At 42.1% G+C, this 19,770-nt stretch overlaps 1 protein-coding gene across 1 annotated transcript in view; it reads left to right on the top strand.

Annotated features, from left to right (window-relative positions):
• zswim5 (zinc finger, SWIM-type containing 5) overlaps nt 1-19,770 on the top strand; it is a 69,686-nt gene that overhangs the window by 34,160 nt on the left and 15,756 nt on the right. The window contains exons 2-3 of the mRNA XM_017705993.2: nt 13,769-14,125; nt 18,999-19,147. Of these exons, the coding sequence (XP_017561482.1) occupies nt 13,769-14,125; nt 18,999-19,147 (506 nt within the window). The remainder of the gene's footprint in view (nt 1-13,768; nt 14,126-18,998; nt 19,148-19,770) is intronic.

The raw sequence follows: 19,770 nt of genomic DNA, 5'->3' as shown, positions 1-19,770 counted from the left end.
GGGTTTGGATAGGGGGTGAATAAAGCAGGTCAGGACCACATTAAGGAGAGGAGTGCAGGCTGCGGCTGCGCAGATCTGTAGGTCTTTAAATCGTTATTTCAAATATATTAACCCTGTGATATTAATATCACTGTAGAATGCTGTATGCAAATGAGAGCTCATATCACATTTCTTGTCATGCTGAGCATCCTAAACAAATCAAAGCCTTCTTATAATCCAACATAGATCATTTTAGTCAAAACTAATACAGGCCAGACTTAATCATATCTCGTTAGAGATGGATAATGAGTCTTATATATTGTTTGAATATGCAACGCTGATGCATTGAGCACCAATGAGCTCGTTTATAGATTATTGCACCAGTGTAACTCTCATCAATGTGTTTTTAATATTGCATATTACAGTAATTTGTTGTGGTCCACTTTTTTTAAAGGGGCCCAAATAACAGAAAACTGTATTTTCTGTAGTGTGTACAAACTACACCATCCATACAGTAAGCATTATTGAAAATGATTTTTTTATTTTCCTTGTTTTGAATTCGTTGTTTTTGTGATGTCACAAAGACTAACGCGTTTGCATATAGCCACATTTTTATCCTACAGCCGTTTTGCGCCGCCCGTTCACACAAAAGTTGTAAGCAGTGTTTGACTGGACTATGTTTTAATTATACAGGGTAGCCAGTCAGATCAGAGCTCGTTTACATATTGGTCTTAAAAAAAAGCCTGTTTTAATTATGAGGTGTAAAGAGAGGTCATGTGAATGTGAATTCTGGTGTTTTTGGTACATAAACAACCACACAACATAACATCTTCATGTATTGCAAGGCATGTAGCATTAGCTCAGAAGGTCCAGCAGAAGGAGAGAATGCGAGGAGGGAGTGCGCAGACAATAGAGAAGTTTAGGAACGAAAGGGTGGGGGGGGTTCGGGGGGGTTGAGAGTTGGTAATTAGAGACTGTGGCCAGTGCAGCCAATTGTGTGAGTGACACACGCACCTTCAGGGTCTCATCAGGGTAATGCAGCCAAGCTGAGCTGCGAGTGCTTATCGAGCCTGACGCTTTGTTTGTCTATGTGCTCTGCTCTCAACCCCCCCCCCTCTGTTTTTTTTTGTCCTCGTCCATATGTTTAGCTCGGGCTGATGAGCATTTTATTCACGGAGGGCCTGATTGGCAATGCTGGTATAGTAGCTTTTTAATGAGATAGCAAAGATAGTCCGCAGCTTGATGAGCTCTTCATTGCTGACAGACGGGGGGAGGGATGGAGAGCAGGAGACAATAGTTAACTTTCAGACAGTCATGATGAAGTGTTAGCAGTGTGTGGACGAGATGTAGATGCAGACGTGAAGTACACACAAACTTTGTACGCTTCCTTTTTTTTTTTTTTTTGTTTTGAATGCTCTGATGCCTGTTTTACGGCTGCGGGGAAAACCGTAGTCCAAACTGCTCGTAGGAAACTGTTAAAGAAGGAATGTTGTGGGAGTGGAGCAGCTCAAAGGCACATGTGCTTGCTAGCATGGAGGGAGAGAGACCGAGAGACAGAGACAGAGAGGCCAAGAGGGAGAGTGAGAGAGAGACCGAAAGAGGGAGAGAGAGAGGGAGAGAGAGCCAGCCAGCCAGTCAAGCCAGGCCTACTGAGAGGGAGAGCTTTTAGCTTTTAGCAGAAGTCGTTTCCTCCGCCGTCCTGGTTGCTGTCCACATCGATTTCGGTTCTACATCGCAAGACGTGCGTAGCGTCAGAATTGTGAGGACCCTCAGCTTTTTGAAATCTTTTTAATATGTTAGCTTCTTTTCTTTGTTTACAGTAATATTACATATGAAAGGGTGATGTCCAGCTTTTCACAATATACGTCTGTTTCAGTATTTAAAAATCATTCAGAACACTTTGACGTGGTTCATTGTAGAGAAACCTGCTCATGTCTTCACAGTGATGGTGATAAAAACCCAGGGATTTTATTTACAGTCCAAAGCGGCCAGTGAACCTACACGTGTCTTCTGACTTTTTACGTGTCTTATAACCTGAACAAATAGGTTTTACTTTGGCTACTGCTTTGCCAATAATGTATATTCATAAAAAGCTCATCTCAAAACTGTCATAAAACAACTCTAGGTCATTTTGTCTAGAAAGACGCGTTTCATCGAACTGTTTAAAAAAAACAGTGAAGTTCTCCTTTGAAAATTAGCCAGGTGTATATAGATAGAAACATGGATTTGAAGAACTTACATTTAGAAACATCTAAATGAATTTGAAGCTATACGTCTGACAGCCCGGTCTTAGAAATAAAGCCTTAGAACACCAGTTTTATCCCATTGATTTGATTAAACATTTCATATATTTAGACCACCTTTGGGCCAAAAGGGTTTTAATGTGCTTTTAACAGTAGTTTGGGAAAGAAAACTATTTATTCAAGCAAAACCTGCTCTTCACACCACGAGCATTGAATCTGAACGTGGTCGTTTTATACTAATAAGTATTTCGGAAGAAGGCAAGGCGTCCAAACTTTTGACGGGCGGTTTATTGTGATGCTGGTTGTGCAGTGTTTGAGGCTCTTGGGTTAATGTGGCTCCGTTGTGTCCTGTCCTACTGCTGCTTGTCAATTCCAGGCGAGCAGATGGTTTGTACATGTTCACATATTAATCTCCATGCTGTTTTAAGGGGACGGGCAGCGTAAGGCCAACGTGCCGCGGAGATATGCGACGTGCCGGATGGACAGACAGCTGATACACACTCTGTGGTAGCGGTGGGCTACTCCTGCATCAGTGTGTGGTTAGGCTGTAAACACAAGCCATTGACTTTTTATGGCCGTCAGGTGCAAGTGAGCCGTCCTTGGTGTGTTGTGACTTCAGAAGGCGAAGGAAATTGGCATTGTAGAATTGGCATCATTCTGTTTCTGTAGCTGGGCAGCTTAATGGAATGGGTTAACTGGAAATTTTTCCAGTTTTCCTGTTGGTGAAAGATTTGCCTCGCAGCTGCAGAACTGGAGAAGCAATGTAACTATAGTACTGGAGCATGTAGTCGCTATGTTAGCAACGTGCAAACTTCCAGCTTCAATCATCACAGTCTTGCCTCAACCTGTGTCCAGTTTTTTTTGGTCATCCCAAATAGACTGTTAAGGTGCTTTTTGACTCTGAAACCTTCTGTTATCTATAAACATTGACCAAAGTTTGTTGTGTAGCTTTATACAACAGTTAGTTCCGGCCACACAAGCTGATTGGTTGAGAGGTGTTCTAACTATGCTGATGTTTCACCATAACATCACAAGTTTTTCACAAACACTGGATTACTCTGAGACGCCAAACTGTCGTCACCACTGAGCAGCTTTTCAGTCGGCAGCTGTGACAGAAGAACAGCTGAACAACCTGGAATCAGCCAGAAATGAGCACAACACCATTCGCCAGACGTGTCTGATCTTCAGAGTCCGACCATATCAGACTGGGCCGTAAAACTGACCCAATAAAAACTAAAAGCTGCTCAGTGGTGACGACAGTTTGGGAATTTAGTGTAAGGAGCTGGAGAACAAACTGCCGGCTGAGCAGTGAGTGGGCGGAGCTCGTTACTCTGACTGCTCGTTAAGGAGCTATAATTAGGAGGAAGGAACTGAACATTAAAACATATTAAACGCCGCGTTCACGGCCGGTTTATTAATTTCTTACTGTATTTATTTAACTGTTGAATTAAAGCAGTAGAACACTCGAGGAGTGCGTTATTGTGTATAATGCGACCAAATCACAGCCGTAATGTGACACACGACCTCTCAAGTTCTGTTGCTTTAAAAAAACAGTGCTGGTAGCCATCTCCGAGTACATTCATGAAGATAACACTGTCTTACAACGCCAGTTTGATTTTGGGCTTAAGTTATCTGGGTAATTTTGGGAAATCCCCCCCAAGATCCATCTTGTGTCTTGTGTGTTTGTGGGCAAACAGAGTAGCATGTTTGCTTTCCTTTCCTGCGTCTGTGCAAGAGGAAATAGGCTTACATTTGAAGGATCTGTGCTTTGGAGAGGCGTCATTGAGCAGGAACTCCATTACCTTCTGCTTAAAAAAAAAAAAAGCACTTAGCCTCCTCCTTCAAACAGCCAATCCCAGCATGCCATGGAAAGGGCCTGTATGCATATTCAGTGCCCTTTTAGAGCGAACACGAGAAGACCTTGAGACAGAAATAACAATGAAAGGATATCCCCTTTTTCCATTCTGCATGGTTTCACTTCAAGTGCATGTGCTTTTATCTGGAGCGGGACATCTGGTGCTGCTTACGGTCTGTCCGATTCATCTCCTTCTCCTGCAGCCCCACCGCCACCCCCCTTCTCTCTTTCTGTCCTTCCCTACCATACTCGCTCATACGTTCTTCCCTCGTCTCATATTTAGGCATTTGAAAATTGTGTTTCGGCCACAATAGCGGTCACGTTGCAGAATGTTCAGTGTAATTTAATATCATTGAGTACATTGGACCAACCTTGATGCAACACTTTAATTTTTGCCATTTTTTTTTTTGGCAGGAATACTTGCCGCCCACCCCCACAAGTCAGCTGCTGCCCAGTGCGTGCAGTTGGACGTAGTGGAGCACCCACTTTTGGGTGTTATCTGATATTTCCATATGTGTCGGCCTCTGCCGGCTGGCTGAAAGGAGGCTGATTGAGCCCCATGCGCTGCCCTCTCTCTACGCCACACAATTCGGCAGATCAGGAATCAATTGCGAGCGATCATGACAAATGAGGGGCGCACAGGAGCCGTCTCGAATGAATCAATCAGCCTTTTATTATCCCAGCAGCCACTGGGGCCCAAGGCCAGGCCTCAATGTGTAGCTTTGTGCATATGCATGTCTGTTGTGTGGAGATAGATGGTGGTGGTGGTTGGAGGGGGTGCGGTGTTAACCGTATTGCTGCCGGGACAGATGGAAGGTGGGGCAGAGGGGAGGAGGAGGGACTGTCCTGCTCAGACTGTGTGACTGATTATAGATTAACCCTTTAAACTCCAGCTTTTCACTTCCTTGCTCATATAACTCATTAGTATAGTTATACATTAGTATATGGTAGTAGTTGGTTGTTGGTAGTTGCTTCAGCTTTATGCTTATATTGATGCTGCAGTTGTGACATAGGTTGCGGAATAACAAAACCCACTGATGGATCAATAATCTGCAATAACAATTGACTCAAAATGTTCTTATAATGGGTTCCAGTGGGCACCTCCTTTATTTGAGCCATCGGCTTCTCTTGTAAATACGTTCCGAGTCAGTACGTTTTCTTTTAATTACATGGGACTGTGGAAATTATTGTCAATGGCAACGGATTGAATGCTGTAGTCTGGGATTCAAGGAGTTAATACTGAAAGCATAGGGAAGTGAACTCAACTTCCATTGGCTGACTGGCTTCTATGTGGGCGTGCCTGAGGGGTGGCAGATGGTGCCAAGTGAGGGAGGGACTGAATGAATGAGAGAAGGACAACCATCACCACCCCCAACCAATATCATTCCCCTTCGCTCTCCTCCTTCCTTTTTTGCTGTTTCCAGATCAGCAATAGTGCTTTAGTGGTTCAGAAAGGCTGCCACAGCCTGCAGTGATATGAGCTGCCCCCCCCCCGCCCCTTTATAAACAGATGGCCAGTAGAGCGGCCTCCTTAAAATGACTCTGGAAGCACAAGCCAGGCAAGCTCGAATTAGCAGGAACTGACAACAGATTAATTAGAAATGTTACACATACAATCGCTGGCCATGGCAGTCGTGGACGCCACGCAGTGCCAGTGCATTTGCGGTCGTCGCTGCTGTCCGGTTCACACAGACTGTGCGAATTGGCACACGGATGGAGGACACGGCGTGCGTTGCGACGCTGTTAGCTTAGCGTTACAGCGTGGCGTGGAGATTAGCACTCTGAGAAAAAGGCCTCCGCTCTCATATGGACTCGGATAAAGGCAAAGCCCACACATGCTTCCCCCCAGAGACGTCTGCTTCTGGGCCACTACTATTTAGAGATGAGCTATGCTAGGCTGTTTCTGTTTCTAGAGGATATTATTAGCACTGCTGGACCACCGCAGTGTGAAAAAGCATTTATAAAGCGAATAGTTTTGATTCACTGATCCACAATCAAAGCTACACAATATATACAGATGCATTATTATAATTCTGTATTAAGTTAAGTGATACTTTTTTAATCCTACAACCAGGGAAATTCCACCTCTCATTTAACCCATGAAGTGAAACACCACATACACACTAGTGAATACACACACACTAGGGAGCAGTGAGCACACTTGCCCGGAGCAGTGGGCAGCCCTATCCATGGTGCTCAGGGAGCAATTGGGTGTTAGGTGTCTTGCTCAAGGACACCTCAGTCATGGACTGTCGGTACTGGGGATTGAACCGGCGACCTTCTGGTCACAGGGCCAGTTCCCTACCCTCCAGCCCACGACTGCCCCTATTGCTCCAAGTTAAATGCCATCGTACTGTTAATGAAATGACACTATTGCAAAGTTGCCTGGCGATAATCAACAACGAACAGAGTGCATTACATGGCTGGATAGTCATTTATTGCAGTCATAATAGAGTTGTGTGTTGAATATTGTTGTATTGTTGCATAGTTATTTTTCAGCATGCATCAAAGGTGGCGAATCAGGTGCCTTCTTTTTGACGGCTTAGAATGATCATTTAGATCAGATTGGATCTTCACTTTGGTAGGTGCTCAATTTTTTTGTCCATAAACATCAAGAAACGTTTGATGCGTTATTGTCTGTATTCTCCTCCTGTGTAAGGTGTTCCTCCAGTCACTTTTGTGTGGTCGGCCTATTCTAAATTGAGCCACGTTAAAACTTGAGTTCAGAGCTGCTGTCTGCTGAAATGGTGAACTGTATAGTGTGGTAGCCATGCTGATGACTTGGGGTCAGTTCACTGTGAAGTAAACGCGATGAATAGTGAGTTTGTCAAGTGAAGCATTCAGAACGCGAGGTTCGGGATGTGTTCAATGTATTGAATTTCCTAAAGAATCTTAATTGAATCATTATGAGGGAGGTTTGCACCCCTATTGAACCACTTGTTCTCTAAATATACAGCACGTTTTAGACAGTTTCACATGCGCGAGAGGGATCGCTGTCAGCCACAGGGTGCAGCTAGAGTTCAGTTCATTCTTGACGTGTGCGTGTGCGTGTGTGTGTGTGTGTGTGTGTGTGTGTGTGTGTGTGTGTGTGTGTGTGTGTGTTCGCTGCATTTTTTCCTTTCTCCGTCTTTGCCGTTAGTTTCATGTAAACACTGGCGTCATCTCTTCTGGCATCAGCCTTGTGTTTCTTAAACAAGCCAGTCGAGCAAAGCAGGCTGAGCGCCCGCACACAAACCCCTCTCTCTCTTCCTGTGTGTGTGTGTGTGTGTGTGTGTGTGTGCATCATTATTTCTCCAGGCTGACACAGCATCATCGCTCATTGTGATTGACACTATGTCTCCATCTTCTTACGACATCTCTCGCTGTCTCTCTCTTGCTGTCTCTCTCACTCTCTCTTGTACCCTCTCATTTTCACTCATTTGCTTTTGCTCTTTTGGTCCCTTGCCAGTCTTTCTTTTTCCGGTCAACCTCTTTAGATCTCTTGCTTTCACTCTGCCCTCCCTCTCTTGCTCTCTCTCGCTCTCTCTTCTCATCTTTCTGTCTCTCTTTCTGTCCTCTCCCTCTGTCTTTTTTCTTTCTGTTCATCTTTCTCCCCTTTTTTCTCTTTTTCTCTATTTAACCATGTTTTATACAGGTGTTCTCTCTCTCTCTCTCTCTCTCTCTCTCTCTCTCTCTCTCTCTCTCTCTCTCTCTCTCTCTCTCTCTCTCTCTCTCTCCCTCTCTCCCTCTCTCTCTCTCTCTCTCTTCAATGCAAAACACTCCTCACTTAAAACTCTCAGAGCATCTGTGCCAGGTACTGAATGATCAGAAAATATCCAGAAAAACTCTCTCTCTCTCACACACGCTCTCACACACAGACGGTGTCTGAGGTCGTCCTGAAAAGAGCAGCCATGGAGAGAACGGCAGAGGAGCATTCAGTGCCACCGTGGAGCAACAAAGGCGCGTGCAGAAGGGGTCGAGGGGGGTTTAGAGGAAAGGAGCGAAGGATAATGAAAGAAAAGAAGGACCCTTCACATCCATCTGTGGCAGATGCCTCTCTCCTCTTTCTCCTGTCACATGAGCCAATGGGCTCCAAACTGCAAAAGTCCACAGGCTCTGTCACTCGCACCAGCCCAGATAGGCGGCGTCTCAGAGAGCACCTGCTGAAATGCACACTCAGTGCAGGCATAGTAATCTATATCTGAATGGATGCACGTGTGTTTTGAATTCTGATAATTTCTGGATATTTCTGTCAGGAAAGCTTTTCAGGAATGTCGTATTTAAAGGTTTATTTTTTTGACCAAACCTGTTACATGAATTGTCATAACGAAAGTTGGTATCTGAGAAATGTCGGCTGAGTGTGCTTCCAGGCTGATCATCAGTAACATGTCAAGGATCTTCTGCTTGTCTCTAGGTTGCAGGAACCCTGTCTACAGGCCTGCAATGAGTAAGTGAGCAGATTAGCCACACCATGTACTGACCCCCTGCTTGGTGCTCTTACTGTTACAGCACCATCATCCTCCATTTAAAGCAGCGCAGCAGACAGCACAGTGACTCCTGCTGGGTTACCAAGCCTCATAAAATTCCCCATGGCAGTGTGTGGGTTTCTCTCTCTCTCTCTCTCTCTCTCTCTCTCTCTCTCTCTCTCTCTCTCTCTCTCTCTCTCTCTCTCTCTCTCTCTCTCTCTCTCTCTCTCTCTCTCACCTGCTCTTGCGCTCTTTCACACCCTGTCTCTTTCTTGTTCTCGCTCTTTTTCTTTCTTTCTTACTTTTTCAATCTTCTGTCATTTTATTCTTTCTCTCTCCTCCCTTGCTCTCTCTCTCCCTTTCTTTTTTCTTTCTCGCTCTCTTTTTTTCTTTTGTGCTTTCTCTCATACTTTTACTTTCTTTGTCTCTCTCTCACTCTCTACCTCTCTCTCGCTCTCTCCCTCTTTTCTTTTTCCTTTTTTTTCTCTCTCCAGCTGAGAATCCCTGAGTCATCCCTCAGCACATCTGATAAACAGCAGTTTATAGGAGCAGCATCAGCGTGGTAGAGGCAGGCAGGGAGAGAATGAGGGGTGGTGATTATTCTTAAAGCACTTCTTTTTTTATAACCTTTAGAGTAATGCCTTTTCTCTGACCACTAATGCAGAATATGGGGTTGTAGTGGGCAGTGCAGTGCCGTGTGGTACTGCACAGTTCCATATTCATAGGCCTGATGTGTGGGTGGTGGTCACTGAACTAGTAGAAAAGCTGAGGACAAACCGGCAAATAATTTCTTAAGTGCTTTGCTAATGATGGATTTATCCTGTGGATGTTGTTTTAAAAATAAATAGTAAAATATTTGGTTTAAACCTGGAAGGCAACTAGTAATAATTAATGTAAAACCACAAAGCTTAATAAAGCTTTGGTTAATGCAAGTTGATATGATGGCTTTTCAGTTTTATTCACTATTAGTTATATTAACGTTTCTGACTGAGATATTTAGCTTAAATTAACATAACAGTGAAATGTTGGAACAAAAGCAATTCACTGTGTCATGTTGTAGTCCTGCTTAACAACATATTTACTGTATTTACTGCATTGATAATGAAGCCGGTCCTGTACTTGACATCTTTTGGTACGTTGCAGCACATTTGGACTGTATAGCATGGACAGAATTGCAGTTGTTGTTGGTACATATCATGATTGTAATTTCCAGTATCCTAAAAACACACAGGTGGAATCACTAATTTGACCTGGTTAAAAACTGGCCTGCATTGTTTTGACCTTAATGGCTTGTTGGTTGATCATGTGACTATTTTGTTTCATCCAAACTTATCTGGATCATCTGTGATTGGTCAGAATGCTCACAGCATTTAAAAAAGCATTGTTATTGATAACAGCTCATTTGCATATTACAACTTTCTGTGCTGTGAGTACTGAAAGGCCGGCATCGTGATAACGATAAACAAACAACTCTGCAGTTTATTGCTAGAGGTTTTGTTTTGCAGTCCAGTCACCATGATCTCATAGCAGAGGCTTGAAATCTTGGTCCACGCCGAACGCCAAAGGCACTTTGAAATGTAAAACACTCAAGAAGTTTGCATGAACTGCAGCGGCGAGGCATTTCGATGTTGGCCTTGCAAATACGCCTCGGCCTTTGCATTCAACCAGCGTCCTTTTGAGGAGAAAAGCTGTTTGGCAGCGAAACGCCTACTGCAGGAAGGAATCCATCAGTGCGCTTGCTCTTTTAACAGAGACGGCTCTTCAGCGGTGACACAATCACTGTGTCTGGCTAAATTGCTAATAGATTATCCTAAAAGGACAGCGGCCTGCGCGAACACTCTCCTCACCTCGTTTCGTGTGCTTCTGTGCCCCAAATCTGCTTTAAACTCACCATTGTGGCACTAGTCATTTGCAACACATAAGGTAGAATCTCTCTCTCTCTCTCTCTCTCTCTCTCTCTCTCTCTCTCTCTCTCTCTCTCTCTCTCTCTCTCTCTCTCTGTCTCTCTCTGTCTCTTTGTTGTCTTTTATCAAAATGGAAACAGACATCATCATAAACTCGCCTTAATCAGGTGGCTCTGTGCTGCTGGCTTTGCCTGAAAGGGTTTGGCAGTAAATTGGACTACGGATTTCTTTTCTGGGGGGTGAGGGGGAAAAAAAGGAAAACTCTGAAGGAGGGGTTGGTGGGGTCCGCCTTTCTCAGAAGAACTCGTCTGGAAAAGCCTTTTGTGGGATTTGGCACTGCAACAGCCGGCTTTCGCTTGTGCTTATTAGACAGCCCAGTCGTGCTGGCCTAACCAGAGAATTAATGGCGGTGTCCCTCTGCGTGTATGTTTAATTTGTACGGTGCCATTCGAAAAGTTTGGAATCGCTTAGTAATAATATCAATATTTTTTTTTTTCCCCAAAGTTTTGGGTTTTATTTTTATTTTTTTAAAGCTGTGAAGTGAAACATTTGAAGGTTGAATGATTTGATTTATCGCTTTTATGTTGAAATTGCAGTTTGAAAGCGTGCAGCAGTAGGGCTGTAAAGTGTAATAGTTTATATGTGTATGTAAGTGTAATACTTTTATTGGTATTTATGTATTCATAGCCACATTTATGTCTTTTATAATGCATTTTAATATGGAAGGAATACGCAGGAATTCTTGCCAAAACAGGTCTGTGAGGATGCGCATAAACATGTCGATTTTCATCCCACGTTAAATGCTTAGGGTGCTTTCACGCCTACCTTGTTCGGTCCGGCGCACCAGGCTTTGCAGTTTGATCCTAACCAAAATAGTGTGATAAAAGTGTGAAAGTTTCCTCAGACTGAAAGAGGTGAACACCGTGGTCTTTCGGGATAGTTTGGACTATCAGACCACTTACAGGAAGTTGAGGCAGGCTCATATCACCCGTTGAACAACAGAAGAAGAAAAAGAGCCAGGAGAGAAGTGAAAATGACCCGGAGGAAATGAAACATTTGACATTTTGTTGGACTAAATTACAAAGTCAGCTTGATAAAAATGCATAAAAATGCCAAAACCTGTACCTTATTTTCTGAGAGGAAATTTTTCTCCGTTCAAACGGAAAAAGTTACTCGCCAAACTGACGTGATGTCAGATGCACCCTCCTCTACAAACCAGGTGCTGCTAAGTATAGAGAGATGCGTCTCGTATAGGTGATGACAACAGGGAGTTACACTAGCCACGTTCACATACAGCCTAATAATCCGTTAATAATCCAGCTAATAGCTTAATCAGAATAAAATACGTCTGTGTAAACACTTCAGTCGGAAAAGTCTAGTCTGATCGAGGCCTTTCGGAATACAGTTCCTATGTGAGTTAATGAGGTGGGTAATCCTGCAATTAATCCGTTAAATAGAAGAATAATATCTGTGTAAACGCCTGAATCTGATTACATTCCCTATCGGAAAGTTTAAGTACTTTCTGTGCGTCGCACCACAGCAAAAGTTTATACCGTTCAACATGGTATAGCAGAAACTGGTCTGCAGGGCAGACAAAATTTATGCTCTGATCTTTAAAAGACGGCGGTGGGACGGACGTCCAGCTTATGCGTCTCAGAACACGACGTCTTCCTCTCGGCCTTCTTTAATAAGGATGTGAAGTACGTTTTTCTGAGTCTGATCTATTTTTAAAGTAATTAAAAACACAAGCACTGCTCACTGCTGCTCATCTCACTCTGACTGGACTCGCATGATGTTCGTTGTCATGGTAACGTTTACTCTAAGCGTTCTCCACACGTGCATCATTTTGGATCGGATTACTTGTAGTGAGCATGTAAGTGGAGATTTTCATCAGTGTGTTGAATAGAGTGAGAATAAACACTTCAGTCTTAATTCTGTAATTGGAATGTATTCAATCAGTTTGGCAAAAATATTTGCATGTAAATACAGCCAGTGTGAAACCAAAACTAACTGGATCACATGTATACAATTTAAAAATAAATAAATAAATAAAAAAGCCAACTTGAAAGGCCCTTAAGGACCAAATTATAGCTGTAAATTTAGATTTATGTTTGTCAGTTTTACACACACATATTTGAATAGCGATTCCAGACATTATTAACATCTGTTCTGGTTTGGCACCAGAGGGTAATGCCAAGCCTTGGTGATGAACAGAGTACAATTCATAGGGTGAATCCTGTGTACCAACAGCTTGAATTGGGACTCCCGAGGCTGTGCTCTGTTAAGCTGTGCCCCCTACTCTGGCTGTGAGTCAGTACTGGGATGTTTATAACACACTCCAGATGCTGGAGATGTGAAACCTCTCTCCTGCCTGTCTCAGCGTTACTGTAATCCAACTCTTGGGTGTTGTTAGCAGAGTGGGTTGCCATGGTGTAGTGATACAGTAATCCCCATCGCCCAGCCCCCATTCTCCAGGCCACCATCATTAATATTTTACCGGTGAGAGTCGGGAAGGAGCTTGCCTATTGGCTACACTCTCAAACACAGGTTTCCTTTTATCCCTCGTCAAGAAATGGGGGCATGTGTTTGTCCTGTATATATGAAATTTTGGTGGCTGTATGAACAGATAAGAGTCATTTTAAATGACTGCTCTATATTAATTTATTACAGGTTTAGATCATCATTATTATTATTAATAGTAGTATTAGATTATGGTTTCTTTGGTACTGACCAATATAGCAACCCATAGTGCACAGTAAACCTGGCTGTAAATTGTAATACACTTATTGCTATTTATATATTCATAACCACATATATAATCCTTTTTTTTAATATACCGTGTAAGAAACTCTTCTATACATACAATGTTGGACAGTTGCTAGTTTTGTAACTGCTGTATGCTTTTACTATTTGGCCATCAGGGAGGGTTCTGGTGACCACTTGTCTCGGATTGCAGGCTTCCCTGGTCACCCTCAGCTTGACTTACAATGTCTCTGATCGGGTTAGTTTCACAGAGCGCACACTAGAATAACACTTGCTTACAGTGTGTGTCCTTTTATTCGAATGTGGTTACTGATGTTGTCTTTTTAGCCACAGCACCCCCCCCCCCCCCCCAACCAGTTCGAATCTGACTTTTTTAATATGTTACTTTAGCTCGTTTTTCTCATAAATAAATGCTGTTATTCTAAAGTGACTAACTTTACCGCAGCGACCAGCATTATGAGCGGCTGTCAAAGGAATTCAGTTGTGCTTATTATCGTCAATCCATTAAAATATGCCTTTATTGGCGTCCCTTATTGCTTTTGCTAACCCTTTCCCCCCTCTCTGTCTGTTTCTCTCTAGGTTTCCATCTCAGTGGGACGGTCACCGAACCGGCCACTCAGTCAGAGCCAGAGATAACGCACCGAGTGGCCATCAGCTTCGACCGCTGCAAAATCACATCAGTGACGTGCGGCTGCGGCAACCGTGACATTTTCTATTGTGCCCACGTGGTGGCGCTATCACTCTATCGCATACGCAAGCCTGAGCAGGTCAAGCTAAGGCTGCCCATTTCCGAGACGCTCTTCCAGATGAACAGGGACCAGTTGCAGAAGCTGGTGCAGTATTTGATCACAGCCCACCACACAGAGGTGCTGCCCACTGCTCAGAAACTGGCTGACGAAATCCTGTCCTCCAACTCGGAGATCAACCAAGTGCACGGTGAGAGATGGGATTTCGAGCCACTTTGGGTTTTCGTAGCTAAGTTGATGCACCTACCAGCGTTATTAAAACCTGGCTAGATGATACACATAACTAGATAACAAGTACACATGCCTTATTAAAATATTCTATTAAATAAACGACTACTGGGATGAGTTCAGATATTCCATACCTGTACCAGTAACCTCACAGCTGTGTCTGTACAGCTTCCGCTTAGCTGTAGTGTTTCTCAAGTGAATCACGCTGGTATCGTTTTTAACTATTGGAAATTCAGTCCTCTGTCTTAACGGTGATCTGTTTTACGACACTGTTGGGGACCTGCATTGGTTTTTAACTGTGCCAAGTAAAGCTCTTTACACTGAAATATGCCTGGATGGTTTATGTTAGTGTTCCAAAGCTTTAGAAGTCCCTGAATTAGACTGAAAGTGGATGGGTGAGGAAAAGCAGATGCGTCTTCTCTTTTCCTTCCCTCTCTCCACCTCTGGAACATTAAAGCCTCTCAGCACATGGGGCAGAATGCATGAATATCCAGCCAGGAAATACACTTCTCTCCATGTCCTACCCTGGTCTGGAGTGGGAGGGAACTTTACAGTAGAACAAGTTGTACTTGTCCACCAAATTTCTGCATATTTTTATCATTGAGATGTAAATGAAGTAATGAAAGAAGTTGGAAGTGAAATGCTGCAGTGAAACTTACTGATTCTACACTACGCCAATAAGAGTCCTTGGGCAAGACTCCTAACACTACCTTCACCTGCCTGTGTAAAGTGATCAAGCTGTAAGTCGCTCTGGATAAGACCATTTGCCAAGTGCCGAAAATGTAATCTAACAAATGTACTTTAATTTGGTGGTGAACCCCAGGGGTCGTGATGTCTACAACACAAATATAGTTTACAGTGTGGCCGTTTTACTTACTGTCACCAGTGAACCTTCGTGTCTTCTGAGTTTCTAAATCTGTAACGTTGATGATGGTAAAATCGTAGTAAATCTGAAAATAACAGGTAACCAAGCCATGCATGTACCTTTTTGTGAGGGAGCTTTTAGAGGCACCCGCAAAGCTCTTCAGACGTCTGGTTCCTATCACTGCCACTGTGAGCAATTCTGAAGTTTTTCGAGAATGGCGCACACTCCGAATGCCTTTGTTTACATGTTGGTGACTTATGCATTAATTCAAAAACATGTATGGACTTTCCCTTTAAGCCAAATGTAAGTGTCATGTGGGATTCTTCATACTCCATACAACTGTGCTCCTCTGAGTTTAGTGTAAAACAGATCTATGTATGGGCTTCTATTATAATTATCTTCTATTGTAATTGTTTTGAGTCAACAGTGTTTTCTTTTCTTTTTCTCACTGTATGCAAATTGTCCATGGTAGTTGGTTTTATGCTACAGTCGAGACAAATAGTTTAGATTGAAAAACTCTGAAGGACTCATTTTAATTATCTGTAGGAAAGAGAGCGAAGCTGCAGTAGTGTTCTAACCATGGGGAATCGAAAGGCATAAGTCTGTGCAATAAAGTGCCAAAAGGTACATATAGGAAAGGCCTGTGTTAGGTACGGTGTATAGTAGCTATCTGGTTTGACACCAAGGCAATAAGAGAGAATGCTTTTTATACTGTCAGCAGTTCGAAGGGCCTTTTAACTACTCTTTAACTCATAAATGTCTGTGGAGTTTCTACAGTCTTTTTGCTATACTATTTACAAGGAGATGTGAGTGCATAATTACATATAGATCTACAGTACTGTGCGAAAGTTTTTGGCATCTAAGCAAATTTTTAAACAATTTGCCTCAGCAGTGAGTTTCACTATATACATTAGAATAAAGTCACATTCATAATTCAAATAAACATAAAAACAATAAAAAGTAACAAGAATTTCTTGGGTCCATATTTTTCCTTCACACCTTTCACAGCTGCCACAGAGACTCGTTAATATCATCAATTACATCATGAGCACAATTTACTGAGCACTGATTGGTCAAACCAGGAGCTGCTTTTTAACTACATATAATACTGGGCTAGGAAATGGTTAAATATATCTCATTATTAATATTATATCATTTTTGTTTATTCAAATATTAACACTTTTCTTAGCAAATGAACAAATGAACTTCCACACAGTACTGTATGTTTATGTTCATTTTCTGTTTTGTATTGACAGGTCTGAGTTTACACCATTTACGTTGATGACAAAAATGTGTCAATAATGTAAAAAAAAAAAAAAAGAAATTCCCCCCACAAACAAGACTTTATATCAAATTCACATCCTAATCAATAATTAATATAAATTAACGCATACTTTCATCTCCAACAATAACTATGATTTCTAACGGTTAACACAAGCCACGGCCGGCTTATCGCTGTTTTGAAAATGGTGCGATTTTAAACACTGAAGGTGTGTATTCAGTTTTCTGCTTATGTGCATAAGACGCGCTACATTCTTTCCTCCCTTTGCGCTTCAGCAGCAGGTATACATGCTTACAGCATATTAATCCCATCCTAATGCGTATGACTGCACTGAGGTTAATCCACAAGTTGTTATTGCTCCTGTAAGTCCAGCCAAGCCTATTAAGATATAATCTCCATTTCAGCACAGATCCTCTTATCATACAGAAAAACAAGCGCCAAGGACAGTCGGTTGTCTGCAAGGTGTATCAAACTGCACACAGCAGTTCCTTATATAGTGCATGACATACAGTGTGTATTTGTGCTTAAAGCTGATAGCATGTGGCTATAAAGAGTAACTGTTGGAGTTCAGTGTGATTCAGAGTGTGGGAGGATGTGTGTATCCAGAGAAAATTGGGGGAAAAAACCCTGCAGGACCAACAAAATCCTCCTGGCTTTGTAAAGGGCTTTTTACAAAAGATTTTAGTTTTTCCTTTTATTTTTGGATACTAAGGTATATGTATATGCGTGTTTGTGTTCTTGTACTACTCTACTTGCGAGGACCCAGTGTCCTCACTATGTTAGAACTATATGAATTTTTTGTTCAGGTGAGCACATTTTGCTGGTCCTTACTTGGGCAGGTGTTGTTTTCACCACAATTACTATTTTTATTTGAGAACTAAAAGAGCAGAAAAATTGCCTTTTGGATACTGAGGATAAGGGTAGGATTAGGTTTAGGTGTAGTGTTATTTAGCTACAGTGACCTCACAGCAAAACCTATGGAGATCCTCATATGTACAGCAAGACAAACGTGTGTGTGTGTGTGTGTGTGTGTGTATGTGTGTCATATATCCTTATATCATCTCCAAAATGGTAAATATCTTGAAATTAATTGAATAAATTATTCCCAAAGTAATTTTAAAGCTTTTTTTATTAGCCCATTCATCTTGAATGTTTAACACATTATAAAGTAAAACTGACATTTTCAAAATTTACCAATGTACAGTGATGTGGAAACATTTTAGGCATCTGAGAAAATTACACTGAAAAAGCTGATCAGTTGGGCAGTAAGGATTTCTAAAAATTAAAAACAAATTAAAAATAAAAAAACGTTAATATCAGAATAAATACAGGGTGGTTCAAAAATATTAATCCAATTTCAAAATGATTTATTTCACTTGGAAATCATTACAGAGCAATGCAGTAAATTCTAAATGATTTAAGTGATGAAATTTCTTCTGTAACTTTAGTGCCCAACAGCTCTTTCAGTGCGATTTCAGAGATCAGCCAGTGCTGTGGCCCAAGCATCCAGTGCTCTGAGCTGTTGGAGGTTCACTGCCGATGAAAATGGCGTTGCACAGTTGTGACGGATTCACTCTTATTGAAGTGAGGAACACAGAACGCTTCCTGCTCAGAGGTCTCATGTCCTCACAGACGGAAGGGAGCCCATCTTCCCCTGACAGTCAGAAACTCTATGACCCCCCTTTCAGTTGGATTGTGATTGGTTCCTCTAGCTCCCTCACAGTTGTGAAAACATGGTGCTTTGAAATCAGGTGAATGTTTTTTTTAATCACCCCTAATAAATAACATTAATACAGTAAGTAGCGATGTATCTGGTATTATTTGTAGATATTGTTACCAGTGCCTGGTTTGTCTTTTCTTCTGGCTCAAATCTGGAACCGAGCCCGTCCTTCTCACTAGCTCACAACGTCTTAACCATTTCACATTTTATGGTGTTTTTTACATTTATAACCACACTTAACTGCCCTAATAAACGATTTGCTTAGGTTCCTGGGACTTTTCCACAGTAGTGTATGTATGACACATCCTGGCGCTGTATAAAACAAACGTGTGTGTGTGTGTGTGTGTGTGTGTGTGGTTGTCAGCTGAGCTTCAGCTGAGTAGAATGTGCCGGTAAGTCGTCTTATGGAATGGATGAAGAATGAGCCTACAGAGGATTGGTGTATTGGAAATGGAGTGTTATTCTCCACGTAAAGTGATGAAATCTCTAATGCGTTCCATCTCTCCTCTCTTATTTCCAAATCAGCGTGTGCTTTTCACAGAGAGAGCGGTGTTATGCAGAGAGAGAGGCACAGTGTAGGGAAGCGTGTGTGTGTGTCAATAGCTTTCATTTCTGAAAACTGCGCAAGATTATTCTTTCAGCTCTTAAGGTCAAAATCAAGTGTTTTTGAGTCATTTGATATAAGTGGTAGTGTTACTGTGTATAGTACTGAGAGAGTGACTTCAGAATTCAGTTTAAATAACGTCGCCATCTCTTACTCACTCTAACTAGAAAAACCTTTTAGAACGTGAGCATCTCGTCTTTAATAGTCTGGTTTTCCAGATTAATTGTGGAAACTCATTTATTTCTTATTTATTTGACTGATTCAGTATGTAATGTCCCTGGTGTTGTGTGCTCTTTAAACCTCTTGCTAAAGTAGAGTATGTGTGTTTTGCCTGACTCTTTCTGTGTGTGTGTTTGTGTATTAGGGGCCCCAGACCCCACAGCAGGAGCCAGTATAGACGATGATAACTGCTGGCACCTGGACGAGGAGCAGGTCCGAGAGCAGGTCAAGCAGTTTCTCTCCCAGGGAGGCTACTACGGCTCAGGCAAACAGCTTAACTCCATGTTTGCCAAGGTGAGAGACTGGGTGTTTTAGATGCACTGCAAGGGCTAGAATATTTATAAATATATTATAATTTATTATTTCTTGGACTGTCAAACAATTACAATAATGGTCATTAATCACACTCTTTTGTGTAGTTAAACACGATTAATCTCTTCTCTTATCTCCTCATATTTGACTCTACAGGAGGATTTTTTTCTACAGCCATATGAGTAGGCAAAATCAATCATCAGAATGTTTATTGCTTTCAATAATTCAAGAATATTATGTTCATATTGTGAGCACAGGTTTAGAATAGACTTAACACAAGTCACTGATATTAGTGATGTATGTTGGGGGGGGGGGGGGGGGGGATATATATATATATATATATATTTTCAAATTGTCTTTTACATTGTGTATAAATTTCATGATGAATGGATGAAAAGAAACGGCCCAAAACTTGCTTGGAAAGATGTCTGGTTCCATTGACTTACATTAAAATAAAAGCAGGTTTTTTCCTTCTCCTGTAAAGTTACTATTTTGGAGATACGAGGGTTTCTTCCGACAACAGCGAGATATATATATAATACGCAATATGCATGCATGCATGCATGTGTGACCCACCCAACCCCCCGCCAGGGTTCTGACACTGC

This window comes from Pygocentrus nattereri, chromosome 19, assembly GCF_015220715.1.
Source record: "Pygocentrus nattereri isolate fPygNat1 chromosome 19, fPygNat1.pri, whole genome shotgun sequence".
Classification (NCBI taxonomy): domain Eukaryota; kingdom Metazoa; phylum Chordata; class Actinopteri; order Characiformes; family Serrasalmidae; genus Pygocentrus; species Pygocentrus nattereri.
Note: the sequence above shows the minus strand (reverse complement) of the source record. Positions and strands in the feature narration are given on the sequence as shown.